At 41.5% G+C, this 22,859-nt stretch overlaps 1 protein-coding gene across 2 annotated transcripts in view; it reads left to right on the forward strand.

Moving 5' to 3' along the window:
- DNMBP (dynamin binding protein) overlaps positions 1-22,859 on the forward strand; it is a 110,456-nt gene that overhangs the window by 59,864 nt on the left and 27,733 nt on the right. The window contains exon 1 of one of the 2 annotated variants that reach the window (XM_082854922.1): positions 953-2,261. The exons of the other annotated variant lie outside the window; for it this stretch is intronic. Within the exon in view, the coding sequence (XP_082711048.1) occupies positions 1,094-2,261 (1,168 nt within the window). The 5' untranslated portion in view covers positions 953-1,093. Of the gene's footprint in view, positions 1-952; positions 2,262-22,859 lie in introns of those variants that run through there. 2 annotated transcript variants of the gene reach the window in all.

Here is a 22,859-nt window from a genome sequence, read left to right on the forward strand (position 1 = left end):
ATTGCCATTTGTGTTTGTCAAAGCACTTTTCACATGCAATCTTACTTTATAGTGTGTTGCTCCTGCATGGTAAGAGACAGAGACCAACTTCATCCTTTTCTCTTCCACAGTGCTTCACATAAAATAATCTAATGTTTGATGAATTCAAAATGGTATTTTTATACCCACCTTTCTGATTTCCAGCCTCATTCTCCAGTTCCTAAATATGCTGTATGAATTAGATAGGAAAGAGATTTAGGAGGTGAATGGTTTTGATGCTTCTCTGGCATGACAAGTATCAAGGAAAGTGTGAAAGCATATATAACTGTATTCCTCTGGGAAAGAGTCTTTACACTATAAAATTCCATACGCCAGATCAGAATAAAAGACGTACTTTTTCCTTCCTGAGTGGGATAAGCCAGTGTGTCTGCAGACAGGAGCTGGAACAGCTTGTGATTTGAGTATACACTAATGGGTAACCTGAATCCCATAAAAGCAAAGCTCTCAAAGGCGGAAGAGTCCTGCCGCTGACTAAAGGGAAGGGGAATCCCGAAGAGTTTCAGATGTCCAAGGAGAGTAGAAAGCCAGACTGGGAGGACAGGTAGTGGAGGTCCCGTTTGAGCTGCACATGAAAGCATTTATTCGTACCCCTGATTGATTACTAAAGGATTAAAGAGGCAGATGAGACTGTTACATGATCTTACCTCGGGCTTTTAAAGGGGGCTCTTTCTCTTTCACTCTGCTTTTTCTGCAAAAAAAATGCTTCTTACCTTCAGCTCATAAAGCAGCCAAGCCAGTTTGACCAGCTTGAGGGAAACACCAAACAAAGCTGCCAACTCCAATCACATGAACGCTAGTTACTAATTACCTTCTGGGCTCCCTGGGGAAAGATAGAGCAGCCCACTGATTGGATCCTGAGGTCGAAATAACCTCACATCTCCCCGTGCTCCAACTGGAGTAGGAAGAAGAACGTTTAAAGGGCTTTGGGAGACATTTTAAGACACTTTAAGAAGGACAGATTCAGGCTTAGGCTACACTGCACCTGTCCACATCTCCGTTCAACCCAGGTCCATGGAAGAGAGCGATAAAGCGTGTGTCTTTGAGCACAGTGAATATGTGTGAAACCCATGAGATGAGGAAAGAAAGAGAACTGGAGGAGAAAGGGCACTGGAGCTCCAGCTGGGAGTATGAAGATTGCAGAAGTCTACAGAAAAGGGACCTTACAGCGCTGGATGGACTTTACAGAGAAGGTGACTTGGATTCCAGATACCAGGCCACAGGGCAGAATCAACCTTACAGAAAAAGGCATTGTGGATACTGGGATTTTGAGCAGAGTGAACCAAGCTATATGGACAATGAGGAATCAAAGGAAAGTAGAAAGGACTGTATGCACCACGGAAGTGTGACTCCAGGCTGTAATGATTGTAAGAATTCAGAAAACGTAGATTATGGGAATCCGAACCCTGCGACTAAGGATGATTGGTTTGCAGGAAGCCCAGATGTAACCTGGAAAGCTGGAGGATGTGGGGAGACGAATGGCTGCGTAAATCGTAAGGATCTGAATCATAATCCTGAGGACTCTAAAGAAACTGGACAGTGGACTGGCTACAGGGGTCTGGATGATTCTGTGGAGAATTTTGGTCAACCTCAAAACCGGCATATAGACCGCAGGAATTTTAATTACAATCTTGAGGATTGTAAAGAAACTGATTTTTATTATAGAGACCCCAATGATTTATATCATGTTCCTGGGAATTATACTAATGGTCAGTCTGTGGACTTCCCAGACTTGAGTGGTATCAGTGAAGGTAATGAATTTGTCAAATACTGTGACAGGGACAGGAATGTTTATCAAAATGATAAAATCGATCTCAAAGTGAAGACTCATGCCGGGGATCAGAGTAATTTTGATATGGAGAATAGAGGCTCTGATACTCTGTTTGCAAACTGTGAATATAAATTTCAGAATTACAGAGGAACAGCTTCTCTCCACCAAATGAAGACTTTGGAGTGTAATGGCATTGACAGACAAGGAATGATGGCACCTGGGAGCAGAGGGGTCATCCCGGAGGGTCTGCGGAATCAATGGACCGGGGGCAACCAAGGAGAACATCATCGTGGCATTCCTTGGGGCAATTTATTAGAGAAGAATAGCTGGCATTTAGAGGAAGAGAGAAAATTAAATGGCCCGGAGACTTGGAAAAGGAATAGCCGCTTCCGCAGCACAGCACCCAGCACCCTGAGATGCTCAGAATTTGTGCAAAACAGGAAGAGAGCCCAAGGTATGAACTCAGCCAGACTTCTTAGAGGATAAGACCTAGAAATAGTAAAAGGGGTGATGGTTCTACCAGGTACCGGGTACATTTGTATACTTAAGGAACCTGGCCCCCAAAATTCTTATTAAGTGTATCTTGAGTGAGAACAGCCTTAGAGATTTAATTCTTCTGGGTGGGACATCACAGAGCGAGAGTGTGCATAGTGCTGTAAATTTGTGACATGGCTTTGAAAATCAGACTGTTGTCATGGGAACTCTCCTTTACCTTTCTTGGTTTTTGTCAGGGTCTCTAATCCCAGGTATCTTTCCCTTTTTACTTTAATATCTTTTGTTTGTCTTATGGAGACGGCAAGTCCTTTACCAGGGCACCAAGTGAAAATTTATTTTCCTGGCGTGTTCTTTCTCTCAATCCCTGCACTTTAGACATTAGGGGGAAAGAAACCTTAACTTGTTTTATAGTTTGTTCATTCCTTGACATTCAGGAATCTTAAGTGAATGGTGAGCACTAAAACCCTTGTGGAAATGAGAAGATTATTTATATTCTTCATGGTGCTTTGTACATGTTAGGTATTCAGATGGCTTCATCTCACTGAGCTTTAACTAAGGTATCTGTAAAATGGGGATATTAAGAGTCTTTTATCATTAGAGTTTCTTTCTTTCTTGCCAGTTTGTCTTCTCTTCTCCAGGTCTCAAATGAACTATGTTTATTTTATTTTGTTGTTGTTCCTGTTAAGTCTTGAATTTTTTTTTTTTAATATGTGTTATACTCATGCCAAACAGACTTTCTGGTTTTGGCCAATTTGGGGGGAGTCCAGCATATGATGAGAGGAGAAGGATTAGAGTCAGAAAATGTGAACAATCTGGAAAATCCATGTCACACCTTCCTCCCAAGTGAAGCTTTCTCATCCAGGTCTCCTTCAGAATAGGCCCACCAGTTAGATTTGTGGTGGGGGCCACTGAAAACATAAGTCCCTGGTGTGATCCTGGAACTGCCAGTGGTTTATCCAGTGGTCTTTCAACACAGGCTTGACTTAACTTGAATTTCCAGGGCACCATTTTGGACAAAGCAGGCTTTCTACCTGTATTTATAAAGATAAAAATGAAACCCGGCTTTAGTTGGGAGGCTGAGATATTTAGCAGCTAGGTGTTTTTTCCTAGGTGCATTTTTGCTCTGAAATGATAGGGATTGGATGACTTCTAAATTCCTTCCAGCTCAAAAAAAAATCTGATTCTGTGATTCCTTAGGTTAGTTTTTGCATCGTTCTTTTTCCCTTCCCCCACAGCCGTTCCTTAGATGAACTTTGTTTCCTATCTTTAGTTCCTTATTGTATTAAGCCTCCTAATTGTGTTTATTCTGTTTGACTTAGGAGTCAAACCCTTCTCTCTGGAGTGTTGTAATATGCCCTATGAGCTCTCTGAAATCAGCTCAGTTCCACTTTATACCATTTCCATTTTTACAACTCTCTCTCTACTTGAGGACTTAACTAACTTTTGATAGTATATTCATATTGACACCCCTTTTTATACCGCATAGTATATTCATATTGACACCCCTTTTTATACTGCTAATATCCTCCTTGACTTGTAACAAAATCTTAGTCTGTCCCAGAGATCTTTTTGTTTTCTAATGTTCTTTGCTAGCTGTTTTACAGCACATGTGCCACTGCCCTTCCTGAAAGTTACACAGTTACAACAGTTAATTACAGAAAGGAAACAAGCTTTGGAGTTGGTCTTCTGCCTTGAATGCACATCTCAGCTCCACCATTTACTAATAGTGTAACTTTAGAGGAATTACTTAGCTTCTCTGAGCTTTGGATTTCTTATTTGTAAAATGAAGATGATCATACCTGTCTCATAGTGAGATAATATAAATAAAACACTTAATCACATGTCTGGGACATAGTAGGTGCTCATAAGTTATGATTTCTTCATCTTTTATCTACCCACCTCTCATCCCCCTTACAAATCCTTCCGCTACCCCAATTGTCACTGCATGGTCCCCGCCCTGCTGAGATCCAGACTGACCCCCCTCCCCCAACTGGACAGACATCTGCCCTCGCACCCTGTGTTTGCAGGTGTAATTACCCAAGTGGAATGCCCGTGCCTTCCTCTCCCCCACTCTTCCCCACCCTCCACCTGCTGCATCTGAGAGACAAAGCGCTGTTCAGTGCCTGCTCCTCGACCATCTCCCAGGCTAGAAACCAAGTTGTTCTGCCAGGGTTTTTCCTTCCCCTCACCTTTCTTATCAGTTTCTCCTGTGAAGGCCTCAAGCTTAGATTTTTGTTAGGGCAGGTTTGTTATGGTTTTGCCCTTAGTCCTAGGGTATGGCTCCTGGGAGGTGGGCCTTACTCCTAAGGTGCGGCTCTGCAGAGGTTTCTAAGTGGAACACTGGACATATTTATTGAACTTCCTGATTCGAAGGGACTCAGATTTCAAACTGTCTTCCCAGCTGCAGAGAGTTCTGAATATCTGCCGGGCTCTTTAGCCTCCAGCGGTTATTGCTTTCTGCTGGGTTCCCTGGAGTCTCATCACTGCATGCACAGTTCAAGGATTTGAAGGGAATTTCTGCATAGATTTTGGGGCTGTCCTCTCTGCAGTGTACTCTTTTGCAGGATTTCTCCCTTAACATCAAGCCACTTCAGAGCCCCAGAACCTTTTTGACTCTGCAGCCCAGTAAGATTACCACTTGCTGGCTCTCAGTTTTTGCTTTATTCTCCAGCATGCTGAAAGACTAGGGATTGCCTTGGGGTAGGGGGAGGAGGTATCAGGTAAATAGGGATCTTACCTAGTTTTCCAGCCATGTTTCGAGTCGTATCCCCTCCAGTTTCTGGCTGCTTTTGGTGGCTTTCTAGTGTCTTCACACAGTTATTTTTTTTAAAAAAATCTTGTCCAGGGGGCTTCCCTGGTGGCGCAGTGGTTGAGAGTCTAACTGCCGATGCAAGGGACACGGGTTCGTGCCCCGGTCCGGGAAGATCCCACATGCCGCGGAGCGGCTGGGCCTGTGAGCCATGGCCGCTGAGCCTGCGCGTCCGGAGCCTGTGCTCCGCAACAGGAGAGGCTACAACAGTGAGAGGCCCGCGTATAGCAAAAAAAAAAAATCTTGTCCAGAGTTGCTAATAATTTTCAGCAGGGAGGTTAGTACAATGTAGGTTACTCTACCATTACTAGACCAAAAGTCAACACTAGGATTTTACACTTGCTAATAACATAAATAGTTTTGATGGGAAGGGGACCTGGTGCTTCAAATTCCATGTTAACTAGGTTAATTTAAGTGATATTATGATATCTAAATGAAGAACTCTTACAGAGAGAAATAGGAAGCTGGAATTCAGATGTGAGTTAAGGCTAATGGTTCAAGGTTGGAAGGCTACAACACAAAATCCTCTTATGTTATTACTAGAAGGAACCTGACATTTCAACAAGTCTAGTATTTTATACATGTGGGTAACCACCCGTGATTGGGTTTTGAAGTCTATTTAGTGGGTTATAACTAGCATTTTTTGAAAAATAAAATAGAAATGAATAGAAAGTTTCAAGTACATCTCATGTAGTAAAAGTAAGCATGTAATACTTCTGAGTGTGTGTATATACACATACATACATGGATTAGATAAATGTATGTATGTATCTACTGAACCACAATGTAAAATGTGAGTCACAGTGTGAAAAAATACTTAAATCCAACTCACTCAGTTTATAAATGAAGAGACAGAGCTCAGAGAAGTTGAACCGTGTGGCCAAGGTAACTGGTCGATCCTTAGACCAGGAATAGAAACTGGGTCTCTTGATGCCCAGACCAGTGCTTTTACTACAGCACCACAGTTAAAGCCAGAATTGCAGGTTTAGGTTCATTTCAAATAAATGAACGTAGAAGAGCAGAAAAGTATTGTGTTATGGGAGCCAGAGAAGGGCTTCGAATGGGGTGGGTTCAACTGTGTTACATGCGGCAAAGCTATGAGAGGATGTGTTCTAAGTAAAGACCATTGGGACATGAGGTGAGGAATAGGAGCAACAGAGACACAAGGCGTATTACAGGGAGTTTAGGAGGGAAGTGGTGATGAGGGATATATAGTCATCTCTTGGTATCTGTATCTGCGAGGGGTTGGTTCCAAGACCAACACCCTACCCCCACCTTCACACCCTTGCAGATACCAAAATCCACAGATGCTCAAGTCCCTTCGATAAAATGGCATAGCATTTGCAGGTAACCTAATGCACATCCTCCCATATACTTTAAATCATCTCAATTACTTATAATACCTAATACTCTGTAAATGGTTGTAAATGCAGTGTAAATGCTGTTTAAACAGTTGCCAGTGTAGCAAATTCAAGTTTTGCTTTGGAACTTTCTGGATTTTAAAAATATTTTCGCTCTGCAGTTGGTTGAATCGGCAGAGGCAGAGCCTGTGGATACAGAGGGCCTACTGTAAAAGCGGTTCCTTAAAAGTTTGGACAGTAATTGCAGTGGAGCAAGAAAATCTTGTTTTGTTTTTCTCCCAAGATAAAAACCTGCGCAGATTTGAAGGCACTTTTCCCAGTGTTACACAGATACTTCAAAGTTTTTAAGACTCTCAGAGTCAAGGTTTCTTTTCATTGCCAGTATGTGAATATATCTCTATAGCTACAGTCTGTATTCAGACTATTGGAATAAAATATCTGCCAGTCAATCCAAGACATTAGCTTTTTTTTCTTTTAATATTTATTTACTATTTATTTGGTTGCATTGGGTCTTACATGTGGCACACGGGGTCTTCATTGTGGCATGCGGGATCTTTCATTGTGGCACACAGGCTTCTCTCTAGTTGTGGCATGTGGGCTCCAGAGCATGGGGGCTTAGTTGCCTCACAGCATGTGGGATCTTAGTTCCCTGACCAGGGATTGAACCACATCCCCTGCATTGGAAGGCAGATTCTTAACCACTGGGCCACAAGGGAAGCCCCAAGGCATTAGCTTTGTATCCTTCTTAATTTCATAGGCTGCTTACAAGCCATGAGTATAGCAGGTGCCAAGAGGTCTCTGCCCCTCCAGAGACCAGGGGCCTGCTTCTAGGAATTAACTGGGCAGTAACAAAAGTTCAGCAGAATGAACTGTGGCATTTCATCATCAGCAGTAGTAATAGTGGTACCACTTTAATTTACATGCTTTACAGTTTTCAGAGCCCTTTTTGCAGCTTTTATTCTAATTTGGTTCTGTTTTAACAAACATGAGCCATTCATGTATCTTTATCTAACAAATTTACTGAGTACCAAACATTGTACTATGTTCTGGTTAGACAGAAACGACCTTAAGACCCTGAGGAGGGCTAAGGCTGTTGTAGTACAAGTGGACTGACGCCAGGTACCCCGTGGACCAGCTGTTCGCTTTCTCTGTATCCCTCTCTCACAGGCCATCTTTCCTCAAGATGTTTTTGCTGTTCTCTGAGCCTCTGCCTTGGTCTTCTCTAACCACAGACCAACACCTTCCACTTACATTTTCTACTCCTTCACTAGATTGCATATAACCATAGTTGTCCCAACACACTCTGGGGCATTCTTGCAGCTTCTGCCTCTGTTCTATCTAATCTGCCTGGTAGTTTTTTGTTTTTTTTTTTTTTTTTTTTTTTTGCGGTACGTGGGCCTCTCACTGTTGTGGCCTCTCCCGTTGCGGAGCACAGACTCCGGACGTGCAGGCTCAGCGGCCATGGCTCACGGGCCTAGCCGCTCCGCGGTATATGGGATCTTCCCGGACCAGGGCGCGAACCCGTGTCCCCTGCATTGGCAGGCGGACTCTCAACCACTGCGCCACCAGGGAAGCCCTGCCTGGTAGTTCTTAATTCAAATTCCCAGGAGAGAGTATAATTGACTCAGCTTGAGTTTTTTAGTTAGGCCTCATCATATGAATTAACCGTTCATTGATTAGGTATCCATCCGTGGTCCAAATGGCAGTAGTGAAGGCTGGGATGGGGAATCACCTAGCTTAAATCAGAGCTCTAGGGACTGTTGAGGTGTCGATTTGGTATATAGAGGGCTCTGGAGGCGGCAGGCTTTCTGAGGCTTTGCGAGCTCAGCCCCAGCATTTGGAAATGGGTGGAGATATCTTTTGGTTGTCACAATGGCAGGGTGCAGGGGACTACTTGCCCTTATGAGGCAAGGACCAGGGACACTAAATGTCTTCAGGGTGTAGGACCATCCTACACAGTGAAGAACTGTTCTGCCCCAAATGCAAGCCGTGTCCCTAATGAGACATTGGGTAAGATGAGTAAGACTTGTGCCTGCCTTCAGGAACTCACAGTTTTAAACAGAAAGCAGCATATAAGCAAATGATTCAAATACAATTTTATAACTGCAATAAGAAGAACTATTAGGTACCTTCCCCCACCTTGGCCCTGCTACCTGTGTAACTTTGTATAAATTATTTATTGTCTCTATGCTGCAGTTTCCTCATCAACAAAACCAGATAATGTACGTACATGATAGTATTATGAGGAATAGGTGAGTTTATAGATGTGCAAATATTCAGAATAGTGCAACAGAGCCTGGCACATAGTAAATGCTAAATAAACATGAGCTGCTATCATCATCATCATCATCATCATCATCATCAATCATACTATACCAGCACATAGATCCCATATCCCCTTTGAATGCAGTTCAACAGGTGTTTATTAACTAGTGTTTGTACTTAGCACTGTACCAAGCATTGGGGTATCCAGGGAAGGATACCTCCCCCCGACCCCTCCCCATCACGGGAGTTTATAGATCAGTTGAAGAGACAAAATGTAAAAATATGAATAATTAAATAAAGTAGAGAAGTATCTAGCATAGACAGTTAATGCTATGGACAATCAGAAGAGGAATAGCTCAGTTTTTACTTGAGTTAATGGAAAAGACTTTAGGAAGATGTTTGAATTTGAGCTAAAGCTTAAAGGAGTAGTGGGGTTGAGATAGGAAGAGAGAAGCAAGGAGAAGATTCCCAGCTGGGGAAAGCCTATGAGCAAAGATGCAGAGTTGTGGTGACAAAGAGGAACACGGTGTGGGGAAGAACTAGCGTATTGAAATCTTACAAACCAGATGGGAGTTTGGACCAGAACCTGAGGAAGGAGTCAGAGCTGGACCTGCACGTGGTGATTCACCCTCTGAGACGTGATCACTGACACTGTGAGTGGATGACTTCTCTGAGGATGGGAATGGCTGGGGAAAGCACAAGCGTCTGAGAACTGGGCTTAGGGGACGCCCACAGCGTGGGACAGGAGGAGGAGAGATGGCAGGAACACTAGGGGAGGGCAGAAGAAAACCGGAGGGCATAGAGTAGGAGAGAATGGCCAACACTTTCAGATGCTGCAGGGAAGTCAAGGATGATGCTGTGGGTTTGTTGAGGTTATCGGTTGACTAAAAAGGCAATATTACTGGAATATAGTGATGACACAGAATTAATTGCAAAGGATTTAGATGGGGGAGGGAGGTCATAGAGGGAGGGCATGAAGACCACTCTTTCAAGGCCTTGCATAGAAAGCATCAAAGAGGTGTGACTGTGGCTGAGGGGGGCACAGAGTTGAACAAAGTTTTCGTGTATTTACTTTATAAAATCAGATGTCAGTGCTTGTTTGAAGATAGATGAGTAGGTAGGAAGCAAAGGAGAGGGAATGAGAAAATATGTGGAGGCAAAAGGAAATAAATGAAGGGCCCTATTTTGTCAAGAGTTGGGAGATAATCGAAGCTTTAGAGAAAGTGAGGCGGTCCTGCCTACTGGGATCATGTGTGGTAGTCTCAGTAAGCTAGACTGTCTGCTTTCTCCACAAGCTGTTACCTACATTATTTTTATGTAATGTTTCATCATCGATAAAGGAATATTGCTCTGGGAAGATCCCAGGTCTCTGTAAAAGCAAAAAGATAACCAGGAAAGGCAAGAAATTGAGGTAGGATAGGAAGAGGCAGTATTCTAGGGCATTGTCATTCCTGTGGACCTGAGGATGTTGAAGGGGGGGCAGTGGGAGGGGGGTGAATTCAAGCAGCTAACTTGCAGTGCCACGGCAGGCCCAGCCTTCAAAGGAATGTTGGGCTGGGAGCTCAGAAACTTGACACTCCCACCCTAACACAGAGTTTTCCAATTTGATATTTCCTGAGAAACCAGAAAGTGCCCGAACTGTGTAAACATCAGGCTGTCAAGTCACAGGGGTGTGACAGTGCAATGCAAGTCATTTCTGGTGGGAAGATACACATTTGTGTACATGGCCGCACAGCAGGGAGCTGGGCTAGATTCTAGATCACGGACCTCATTCCATGGTGTCAAGAAACCCCTTCAAATCATAAGCTGAGAGGAGGCAAACAGATGAAATATATTGCATTTCGTTGAATCTAAAACACCATCTATTGTAAGACACTGAATAATTTATGTAGCATTAGAAAGAAAGAAGAGGAAATTCCCCAGTGGTCCAGTGGTTAGGACTCAGTGCTCTCACTGCCAAGGGCCCGGGTTCAATCCCTGGTCCATGGTTGGGGAACTAAGATCCCACAAGCAGAGTGGCATGGCCAAAAATGAAAAAACAATTTTTTTTAATAAAAATAAATAAATTTTAAAAAATTTTTAAAAAGAAAGACTTCTAATTAGAAGCCTTTTTTAAAAAACTAGTTCCTTTTAAAAATTAATTAATTAATTAATTTTTATTTTTGGCTGCCCCAGTTCTTAGTTGCAGCACGTGGGCTTCTTAGTTGTGGCACACGGGATCTTCGTTGTGGCATACAGGATTTTTACTTGCATCATGTGGGCCCTTAGTTGCGTCATGTGGGCTCTTAGTTGCGGCATGTGTGCAGCATCTAGTTCCCCAAACAGGGATCGAACCCTGGCCCGCTGCATTGGGAGCGTGGAGTCTTATCCACTGGACCACCAGGGAAGTCCCTAGAAGACTTTAATTAACATGCTATTGATTGGAAAAGACATTTCCATTTCTGAAAAGTTAAAATATGAAAAAGTGCGCATCTTAGCATCTACTGAAATATGGAGATGCTTCCACTTACCATTGACCTCGCAGCAATACTTAGACAAAAATTATTGTAGAATTCCTCTAGTCCTTTCCTCAGTGATTTGGAGATATGGAATTCAGTTTCCTCTGCTCTCCACCCTCTGCCCCTCAGGGGAAGATTGAAACCTTATTTACCCCAGTGTCATAGGTATGGCAGCTAAGTACTTAAGACAAACAAAAATTAGGATATTTAATGATTTTTTAAAATCTTTGCATAGTGTTTTTCATTACAATCATGCAGAACAATGTGTAGGGCACTCTAAATAATAATAATAATTGGTGCCTTCTCTTAAGTGCTGGTTGCTGTGCTACCTACTGTAAATTAGGTACAGATTAGGTATGCAGAAAAGTTCAGTAGACTCTAATCTCCATGATGGCAGTGAAGGTGGTGTTTCCAGACCCTTACATAGCATACAGTAGGTACTCAATGAATATTTGTTATCCAGTGAAATATTCTATTTGAGGGCACAGAACATGTACATCAAAAGATAAATAGTAAGTATTATTTTGTGTTGTTACTCAAGAAGTAAAGTTTAGAGAAAAGAGTAATCCAAGGACTAGAGAAGCCTTCATCTAACTGGGCTAAAAGGACAGTAGGTAAGCAGAAAAGCACAGAGACAAGCTGAGCTTGTTATGTTCAAGGAATAATAAGGAAACAAATACTTAAAATATGTTGTGCTATGTTCTGTAATAGCACAGACCTCGGGGAGGGGAAGCGACTAACTGCCCAGGTTAGTCACTAAGTGACACGCTAAGTGACACTCCTTGTGGAGCTAGTTAGAGACTAGTGTAGTTATACCAAACCAAGAGGAGTAAGTGAAGTAACAGAGTAGGAAAGTACATAAGATTTTAGAGCCTGGAAGTAACCAAAGAGGCTCAACTGCTCTGTTAATACACACCTGGGAACAACAGCCCAGAGAGGCTGTGTAACATTTCAGGTAAGGTGGGGGCAGGGCTAGACCCCAGATCTTCTGACTTGTAGTCTGAGTACCTTAATTCACTGAGCCTGCTGCCCTCTCAAGATCTAGAAACAGCTCCACATGTGTCCCTAGAAGTGGAAGCCAGGGGAGATATAGGGGAACAGAGTGACTATTGGGATGCCGAGAGCTCATTGAAGCCTGTACAGCATGAATGACTGGGGTCCCAGGGAAAACCCAATTTATGTTCCCTCATATTGAGGTTTTGTTTTTTTCCCCAGGTTTCAGCTAGAAAATAAGATAGTACTAACTGATATCCTAGGCTTAATCAGATTTTACATAAAAATATTGGATCACACTTGGAAAGAATCCTTATTTTGAAAGACTGGGTTCACCCTTTTAAATTAATGTAACCAAATACGTAATGCTTAAGTTCATTCTATTTTATATTATTGTTTTGTTTCATGAATTTATGTCTAAGACCACCTAGTTTCACCCCACTTGGTTTGCTGTTCCTGAGGACCAGACAGATGAAATGACTTGCCTGAGACGGAAGAAAGCTTCAGAGGGCTTTTCAGCTTTCTGTACTTCGCCCCATCTCCTAGCAGTCTGCTTGGTAGCTCTCTATTCAATATTTTCATATATTTTTGTAGTTAAAACTTTGAACAGGATTATAACTCAGATCAACTGGTTTTTGTTTTGTTTTGTACACAGTTCTAAAAGATACATAAAATGTGAGAACAAGTGGAAGGAATAAAAGTAAACTAAATAGAAGCTGAAGAAAATCTGGTTTTCTAGAGTAGGATAGAAAAATAACCAGAGGGTCCTGTTAATGAGCAAAATTTGAGACATCACTGTAATGTTATTATCAAAAATGGAAATACAGTGCAGGAAACAGCCACACTCATATCAAAAAGCCATGCAACCCAGAACAGGCCTTGACATTTGATGGAAAGCACCGGCTTGAGATGCTCGTTTTGAATAGTTATTAGCTGCGTGGTCTCAGGCAAGTCATTTCATTGCTTTTTGCTCTCATTTGAAAACTGAGAGCAATAATACCTTCCTTCAAGAGACCTGGTAAATAAAACATCAGATGTGTGTCTGAAAATAAAGTTTTCATGTAAAGTTTTATTGGCTGATTGTAATCAAAATTTGCTTATTAAACAGTGATGGTTTATTTCTAATTATTATTTTACAAAAACTATCTTTGACTTCTTGGTTATTTCACTTCTGCTGCCTAAAGATTCAACAATAATAATAACCTGATAGTTTTAAGCACCCTAACAGCACACCTTTCTAGGATTTGGTGAGTGTTCAAAAATGGTGTTTCAGAGGATCTAGTGTTAATTTCGCTATCCTGGCAGCATAAGAAGTTGCAGACTCTTGTACTCTGGGTACTTGACTCTTGTTTGCTCTTCTTTTAGAGGCCAGGGTAGGCCCTGGTAGAAGAAGGGGGTAATGGGTTTCCCGAGGTGGAAACCCTCCCAGCAGGGATTGTGCTGGATGGAGGCTACTTGCCAAAATAGGCAAGGCAGTCACTGAGCAAAAGGCACAGGGAAAGTTTTTTCAGTTACTGTTGAGATTTAGCACCAAAATATAACAGATTCTTCCCTGAAGTCTGGTGATCCGGGAAGAGTCTGCTATGAGTCCTACAGAAAAGTCAGGGACCACAGTGCTGAAAGTTTAACATTGAGCAGGATAAACTTTCTCCAAATACAAGTAACATAGGTGCTGAAGGAAAAGAAGTGGTGGGGCTAGGTGGGCAGGCTGGAGTGATGTGGTCACATGGAAAACCAGGACTTAATGATCCCCTCCTTGGCCTGGTGGGAATATGAACAAATTTACAAAGATCACTTCCTCTCAGAGTTTTCTAGACAGATTGCTAAGCAGGTGGGGTTTTTTTTTGCTTTTCTTATTAGACTAGCAAATTGTTATTTCAAGTGTTTTATTACCCATTTTCTTCAGCAGTTTGAAGGGATTAGGTCAGGAAAGAAATCTCAGATTATAAAAAAGTGAGGAAAGAATTTGAAAGGGATTTAACAGGGTAATTGAGAGAGGACTGAGTAGTAGAGTATTCTTGTTGTATAGCAAATGTTCTTTTTTCCACCTTATTATTTGTCATGTCAATATTATATGTTCACTAGAGGAAAACTAGAAAATACAGTAAGTTGAAAAGAAAAGAAAAAAATCAGAATTTTGTCACCAAGACTTTTTCATTTTCAAATATGTGCATTGAAAATATTTTTCCCTTTTTAACAAAATTGCAGTTCTTTCACAAACTCTTTTGTAATCTTTTTCCATTTAACAACACACATGAGACAATGTTCTGTATTAATGAATATAAATCTGTATCTCAGTGGCTGTAATAGTATTCTGTTATGCAGATACACAGCAATTTATTTAACAGGCCCCTTTTGGGAGAAATTTTGGTGGTTTCTAAATTTTCTTTATGCACTGATAAACATCCCTTCACTTGCACATAATTTCTGCCATAAATTGTCTGGAATACTATTGAATATTTACTGTGTATGACACTGCTAGATTTGATTCTGTCTGGGGGATTATTTATGTTATACTGAGTAGGGTTTTACAGCTATAATGATGTGAACATATGTATATGTGATTAAATACATAATTGTTCACAGTCTTAATGGTGGGTGACCTGTGGCTATACAGAGGTTAAGTGTGCTTTAAAATCACATCATTTTATCATTAGCTACCAGGTGGTCACCAAAACCCACAAGTAGATTTCCAGGTCACAGTTCCCAAGATTTGCCTGCCTGGAAAAAGCACTAGAGGCAGAGTAGCAATTGCAGGCTCTGGAGCCAGTGTGGGCTCACATCTTCCACATACTTGGCCAGTTACTGAATTTCTCTTCATTCATCAGTAGTGAGATGGGGACCATAGTAGGATTGTGATGAGGGTTAAATAAGCCAGTATTTGTAAAGTGCCTGAACAATGCTTGACACATAGAGTAAGTGCCATATAAATATGTGGTAAAATTTAAAGTTAAAAAGAGCTCCATTCGATGGTGGAGGGAAGCAACAACCCGGGAGTTAGGCACCATCCAGTAAAGCCTCAGGAGTCAATGGTGCCATCCTAGTAGCAGTGGGATGGCTCTTTACCAAAAGTTCTTCTCTCAGATTGCTTAAAATTTCACTAGTAGAGATGAATCTTGGCTAGCATGACAGTTTGTCTTAAATTACTGGCAATACATTAATAGATTCTTGTGAGATTAAAAAGTACTGATTCAGCTCAAGTCCCCATTGATCCTTCTATCCCAAATCCCAGTTCCCTCTCTGAGGCAAAACTCGCTGAGAAGTGTAGTGTATTCTCTTCCCAGACCTTTTTCTGTGCACTTACATATTATATGTGTGTATATGGAAATATGTAGAGGTTTTTGCATGTTTTCTCTCCCTTTTTTCCTCTCTCCTCCTCTTCTTCCACCTTCTTTTTTTAAACAAAAATGGCATGTTGTTCGGCAACTTTCTTTTCCTCACTTTCTTTTAAAATGTAAATGTTTGTGAGCTGTGAGCATGGCTCCCAATTCCAGTGAATTACTCTGTGCTGTTCTTGCTGTCCTGGGACCAGCCTGGTAAGATCTGCATTCTGATGGCGTTACGGTAAGGTACCTAGAGTACCAAGACCCGGGGGGTGGGGGGTGGGGGGGTGGGGGGGGGAGTGAGGCCTGTGCCTGGCCAGGGAGAGGGACTGCCTGCCGAATGAGAGGTCCTAAGGGCAGAAAAGTAGACAAATGCTGCCCCCTTTACATCCTTGCCTCTTATCATAAGACTGCTTCCCTGAAAAGAGTATCCAAAAAAACACAATATGTAGCAAGGGGTAGGAAAAAGAGATAAAACTCGTGATTAAAAGCTCCTGAAGTGGGCTTCCATGGTGGCGCAGTGGTTAAGAATCCACCTGCCAATGCAGGGGACACGGGTTTGAGCCCTGGTCTGGGAAGATCCCATGTGCAGCGGAGCAACTAAGCCCGTGTGCCACAACTACTGAAGCCTGCGCTCTACAGCCCACGAGCCACAACTACTGAGCCCGCGTGCCACAACTACTGAAGCCCATGCGCCTAGAGCCCGTGCTCTGCAACAAGAGCAGTGGAAGTGGAAGCCCATGCACTGCAAGGAAGAGTGAGCCCCTGCTCACTGCCACTAGAGAAAGCCCGCACACAGCAACAAAGACCCAACGCAGCCAAAAATAAATACATTAAAAAAAAAACAACTCCTGAAGTGGAGTTGTGGCTGTTTTAGGACTAGGAAAGGAAAGCTGATAGGGAAAAGGCATTGAGTCTGAGCAGAGCTGGGCCCGCTCTTCTGCATCTCAGTCCAGGAATTGGAGAATTCCAGCTCCGTCCTTTAGAACAGGCCCTGTTGTGATAGCCTGGAGGACTCGGGACGATTCATATGTAAATATGGGAAAGCCTGGGGGAAATGCCTACCCTATTCAAAGGATTTTAGGGGGTTGTGGAGCATTCCAGAGCTCTGGGAAGATTCTGCTCTGCCTGCCAGCCCTTCCACCCGTGGGAACATTTGCACCAGAATTTTGGCGCTGCAGGTACGTTCCGGGGTTGCTGGAGCCTCACAAAAGCAGGTAGAACAGTTAGCCGCCTCATTCAAGTGCCGCTTGGGACCTCGCCGGGGTTCAAAGATTTTCCCCAGCAAAGACGGAGCCAGCTTTCAGAGGCAAGGGAAGAGTGAGCGGCTTTTCTCTTTAACTCTGCTTTGGAATGTGGTTGGTAGAGTTGTGGGAAGCTGCAGGTTAACTGAATCGCTTCCTAGGAACACTGAGGTATGAGCCTGGGACCATGCACTAACCTGAGGGGGTGAGGATATCTTGAGAAGGAGTGGAATGGGGACTTTGCGGGGGAGGGGATGGGGTGGGACAAAAGAAAAAAAACAACCCATCCCTAATTGCTTTATCACAGTAGTAAGTTTGTGCAGTCAGCCCCAGCTCCTAACGCCTCCCGGGCCGCCCTAGGAAGAAAGTGGGGCTAGTCTGCAACTTTTATTGTTAGGCTGGTACTGGGCCTCAGTTTCCTCCATGTGCTTCCGCATCCCCAGATTTTATTGTTCTTATAGAAAAGTGGAATTTTATGGTATCTGAACCATTTCTCCTCGGTGCATTTTACCTTAACCTGGTACAGGTAGCATTTTCTGGCCCGTTGTGGGAGAACTAACTTGTGTTGAGTAATTACCTTGTTTAATTTGCTCAACAGTTCTGCAAAACAGGTATTATTATCCTCATTGTACGTATGAGGACGTTGAGGCCCAGAGGTGAAAATGGACTTTCTCAGGGTTCCCCCAGTTAAAGAGTGGGGGAGTGCGCGATTCAAAGGCTTTCAGGGTGAGTGAGGGGCCCCCTCTCTCACTTTGGTGTCCCAGATAGTAAAATTGTTGATCATTTTTTTCCCCCTAGGGTATATTTGGAATAATGGAAAAACAATTTTACATTTGCAGCTATTTCAAGCCAGGTATTCATAGTTTGATTTAATCCTTGAGTATTAATTCATGTGTGTGTGGAGCCTGGAGGTCACCTGCACCTTCAGAAGCACCTAGCATTTTGTTAAAACTGCAGATCCACCCAGATTTGCTGAATCAATCTCAGGGGTGGTGCCCAGGAAACTACAATTTAGCAAAAACACCCCACAGGGATTTTTGATCGAGCTAAACTGTTTTCCTTTTTGTTTTTTAAAGTCTGTTCCAGAATTTATAAATCCACCTGCAGGGAGAAAGTAGCATGCTGATATTTTAGAAGAATTGTTACCATTTCTTTTTCTCTTTTTAAATATAAATAAAAATCTAATTGTGTCTCTTAGGTTGTAAGTTGCTGACTTCTAATTGATGAGTGCTTGCTGGTATTTTATGCTTTCAAGTATTATAATTAATAGAACTTTGATTCCTGAGAGATCATAGTTTCCAGGGAATTTTTAAGATTTGAAGCAAATAGGCCCTGACCTTTTAAAATTGAGATTCCAGGCTAGAGAGGCAGAATGGTGCAGGATTAAGTGGATTTAAATACAGGATTTGGATTTAAATATATTTAGATTCAAATTCCAGAACTGCCATTTACTCATTACATAGGCTGGGACAAGTTGGTCAGTCTCTCAAAGGCTAGGTTTTCTTATCTGTTAAATGGGAATAATAATACTACTTTAGAGTTTTGATGTGAATATTAAATGAGTTCAGGGACAAAACTCGTAAAGCGCCTAGCACGTGGTAGGAATTCAGTGAGTGTTCTCCCTTTCCAGAGCTTTTTAGTCCTGTGTTTAAGGTGAATTTCTCTTCTCAACTTACAGCTTCTGAAACCATATTTGGGACTGAAATTCTGTAGCTTTGAAATCACGAAGAAAATTTAAAATAAGGCCATTGAAAATCAATTTTTTGTACACTACAATTAATTTAATCATAATTTACTTAATTTCTGATGAAATAAGAGTTATGCTTGAAATTTTGTCATTCTACCAAAAAAAGAGAAATTTTCTAATTATGTCTTTTTAAGTTTTATTTTGAATAATATCAAATTTATAGAAAATTGCAGTGGTACACAGATCCTCCTTTATTCACATTTGCCAGTATTTAACATTATGCCATATTTTTGTTTTCATTTTCTCTCTCGCTCACTTTCTCCCTCTCTCTCTACACACACACACACACACACACACACACACACTTTTTTTTCTTTACTGTTTGAGACTAGGTTGCATATATCATGCCCCTTAGTAAGTGTCAGTGTGTAATATGGATATTTTCATACATGACCACCATAGATGTGCCATTTCAGGAATTTTTTTATTAAAAAAAGTTTTTAATACAATTTTTAAAGGTTACTTTCTATTTACAGTAATTCGAAAATATTGGCTGTATTCTCCATGTTGTACAGTACATCCTTGAGCCTATCCTATACCCAGCAGTTTGTGCCTCCCACTCCCGCACCCTTTTATTGCCCCTCCCCGCCCACACTGGTAACCACTAGTTTGTTCTCTATATCTGTGAGTCTGCTTCTTTTTTATTATATTCACTAGTTTGTTGTATTGTTTAGATTCCACATATAAGGGACTTCCCTGGCAGTCCAGTGGTTAAGACTCGGAGATTCCAGTGCAGGGAGCGCAGGTTCAATCCCTCGTCAGGGAGCTAAGCTCCCATGTGCTGCATGGAGCGGCCAAAGAAAAAGATTCCACATACAAATGATATTATACAGTATTTGTCTTTGTCTGATTTATTTCACTTTGCATGATGCCCTCCAAGTCTATCAGTGTTACTGCAAATGGCAACGGTTTGTTCTTTTTTTATGGCTGAGTAGTATTCCATTGTGTGTGTGTATATGTATACACACTACATCTTCTTTATCCATTCATCTGTTGATGGACACTTAGGTTGCTTCCATGTCTTGGCTATTGTAAATAATGCTGCTGTGAGCACTGGGGTGCATATATCTTTTTGAATTAGTGTTTTTGTTTTTTTCAGATATATACCCAGGAGTGGAATTGGTGGGTCATATGGTAGTTCTGTTTTTAGTTTTTTGAGAAACCTCCATACCGTTTTATACAGTGGGTACACCAGTTTACATTCCCACCAACAGTGTAGGAGGGTTCCCTTTTCTCCACATCTTTGCCAACGTTTGTTATTTGTGTTCTTTTTGATCATAGCCATTCTGACGGGTATGAGTTAATATCTCATTGTGGTTTTGATTTGCATTTCCCTGTGATTAGTGATGTTAAGCATCTTTCCATATGCCGTCTGCATTTCCTCTTTGGAAAAATGTCTATTCAGTTCTTCTGCCCATTTTGAAATAGTGTTTTGGTTTTTTTTTAATATTTATTAATTTATTTGGTTGCACCAGCGGGCTCCTTAGCTGTGGCATGCAAACTCTTTGTTGTGGCATGCATGTGGGATCTAGTTCCCTGACCAGGGATCGAACCTGGGCCCCCTGCATTGGGAGCGCAGAGTCTTCTCCACTGCGTCACCAGGGAAGTCCTGCGTTGTTTGTTTTTTTGATGTATAGTTGTATGAACTGTTTATATATGTTGGATATTAATCCCTTATCGGTCATATCATTTGCAAATATTTTCTCCTTTCAGTAGGCTGTCTTTTCATTTTATCAGTGATTTCCTTTGCTGTGAGAAAGCTTTTAAGTTTAATTAGGTCCCGTTTATTTTTGCTTTTATTTCCTTTACTTTAGGAGATGGATCCAAAATATTTTGCTGCAATTTATGTGAAAGAGTGTTCTGCCTGTGTTTTCCTCTAAGAGTTTTATAATATCTGGTCTTACATTTAGGTCTTTAATCCATTTTGAGTTATTTTTGTATATGGTGTTAGAGAATGTTCGAATTTCATTCTTCTACATGTAGCTGTCCATTTCAGGAAATTTTTAATTGGTTTAATCATACACCCAATCTATAGTCTATATTCCAGTTTCATCAGCTTGTCCTATTAATGTCCTTTGTAGCAATTTTTTCCCCAGATCAGGATTCAGTTCAGGATCACACATTGCATTTATTTGTCATCTCTTCAGTTATCTTTTCTTCCTTCTTTCTTTCTTCCTTTTTTTTTTTTCCTGGCTGCACCATGTGCATGTGGGATCTTAGTTCCCCAACCAGGGATGGAATCCACACCCCCTGCAGTGAAAGCTTGGAGTCTTAAGCACTGGACTACCAGGGAAGTCCTTCAGTTACCTTTAATTGGGAATTGCTCCTCAGGCTTCCTCTGTCTTTTATGACATGACATTTTGAAGGATGCAAACCCCTAGGTTTGTCTGATGTTTCCTCAAGATTCATTTCAGATTATGCATCTTTGACTGTCTTTCTATATAGGGATATTGTGTTATTTCTAGACCTGGCATTTGGTAGCACATGATGTCTATTTGTCCCTAATTGGTCGTGTTAATTTTGATTACTAGGTTATGGTGTAACCCAGTTCTCCACTCTAGAGTCACTTTTTCATTTTTGTAATAATTTTTAATAACTAGTTCAAAACTATGTAGATATCCCGATCTCATCAAAACCCTACCACCAACACCAGAATCATACTGATGGTTTGTTCCTGAACCAAATTTTATTCCGATGATTGCAAAATACTGATTTTTCTAATTCCATTGTTCTATATTTATTAGCTGACATTCTACCATAAGAAAGAGCTTTCTCTTCTCCCCCATTTATTTATATACTTATATACTATCAATAAGAGCTCGTGGATTCTTATTTTAGTCAATGGATTGCAATGCTTTGCTGTGCTTAGTTATTTTGATACTCAAATTGTACAGATTTGGCCAGTGGGAGCTACTTCAAGTTGGCTGCATGCCCTTTCCACATGAAGAATTCTGGTTCCTTTTACTGAAGAGTGGTTTTTAGAAACCAGAATCTGGGTTACACTTTTTAAACATTGGAATTCCTAAATTCTTAAAGAGGGAGCAGTGGGGAAGGTTTTTGGAGACTAAAATCTGCTGTGAAAGCCTAGTTTTCCATAAGTAGTTTGAACACTTGTGTTTTTGCTTCTTAGATCCGGGTAAAAATATTCTTGTAATCATACTCAGACTTGCTAGTATGTTTACTTGCCAAATTTGTCATTTTTTAAAGTGGATCTTAAGGAATTTGAAGTAAACAGCAGAGATTGCTTCACTGTTGAAATTTTTTCAGTTGTTTATTTTAGCATTTAACATTCATTTTAAATGAACAAATGCCATCTCATGCATAAGATAATAGTTCTCTCCTCGTATGTATCTAAGTAGCAGGTATTTGTAAAAGCTAATGACAAAATACATATTTGTTTTCATTCTTAGATCATGTGGTGTGGTTCTATAGAGGTTTTTTTTGTTGAAAATACTATTAAAGAACTTCCTACTTATAGGACATTTGTATCTTCCAGGACATTTGAAGTAGCAAAACTTGCTTGTGAGTCTTCATTAATGTTTTTTTGGTTGTTGTTGTTGTTTTATAAATTTATTTTATTTTTTAATTTTTGGCTGCGTTGGGTATTTGTTGCGGTGCGCGGGCTTCTCATTGCGGTGGCTTCTCTTGTTAGGGAGCACAGGCTCTAGGCACGTGGGCTCAGTAGTTGTGGCTTGCGGGCTCTAGAGCGCAGGCTCAGTAGTTGTGACCCATAGGCTTAGTTGCTCCACGGCATGTGGGATCTTCTCGGACCAGGGCTCAAACCCGTGTCCCCTGCATTGGCAGGCAGATTCTTAACCACTGAGCCACCAAGGAAGTCCCCTTCATTAATGTTTTGATAGGGAGAATCTAAACAGTTTTTACATATTTTATTACATGCTAATATTAATCCACCATCACAGTAACTGGAATAAGGTGGGCCCTACAGTCAGCCAGATCTCAGACAGATAATTCCTACCTAATTTTTGTCTTTCCCTTAGTTGGCATTATTATGTTCCCCATAATATTACTTTTAATGTGCTGTATCAGTATTTGTAACTTCCAGCTTGGTATTTCTGCTGCTAAGTTCATGAAACGGGTTTTATACCTAACTAAGTGAAAGCAGTTCTTTTTATTTATTTATTTATGGCTGCATTGGGTCTTCGTTGCTGCACGCGGGCTTTCTCTAGTTGTGGCAAGGGGCTACTCTTCATTGCAGTGTGCGGGCTTCTCACTGTGGTGGCTTCTCTTGTTGCGGTGCACAGGCTTCAGTAGTTGTGGCGCGCGGGCTCGGTAGTTGTGGCTTGCAGGCTTTAGAGC

This window comes from Leucopleurus acutus, assembly GCF_964270905.1.
Source record: "Leucopleurus acutus genome assembly, chromosome: 14".
NCBI classification, from domain to species: domain Eukaryota; kingdom Metazoa; phylum Chordata; class Mammalia; order Artiodactyla; family Delphinidae; genus Leucopleurus; species Leucopleurus acutus.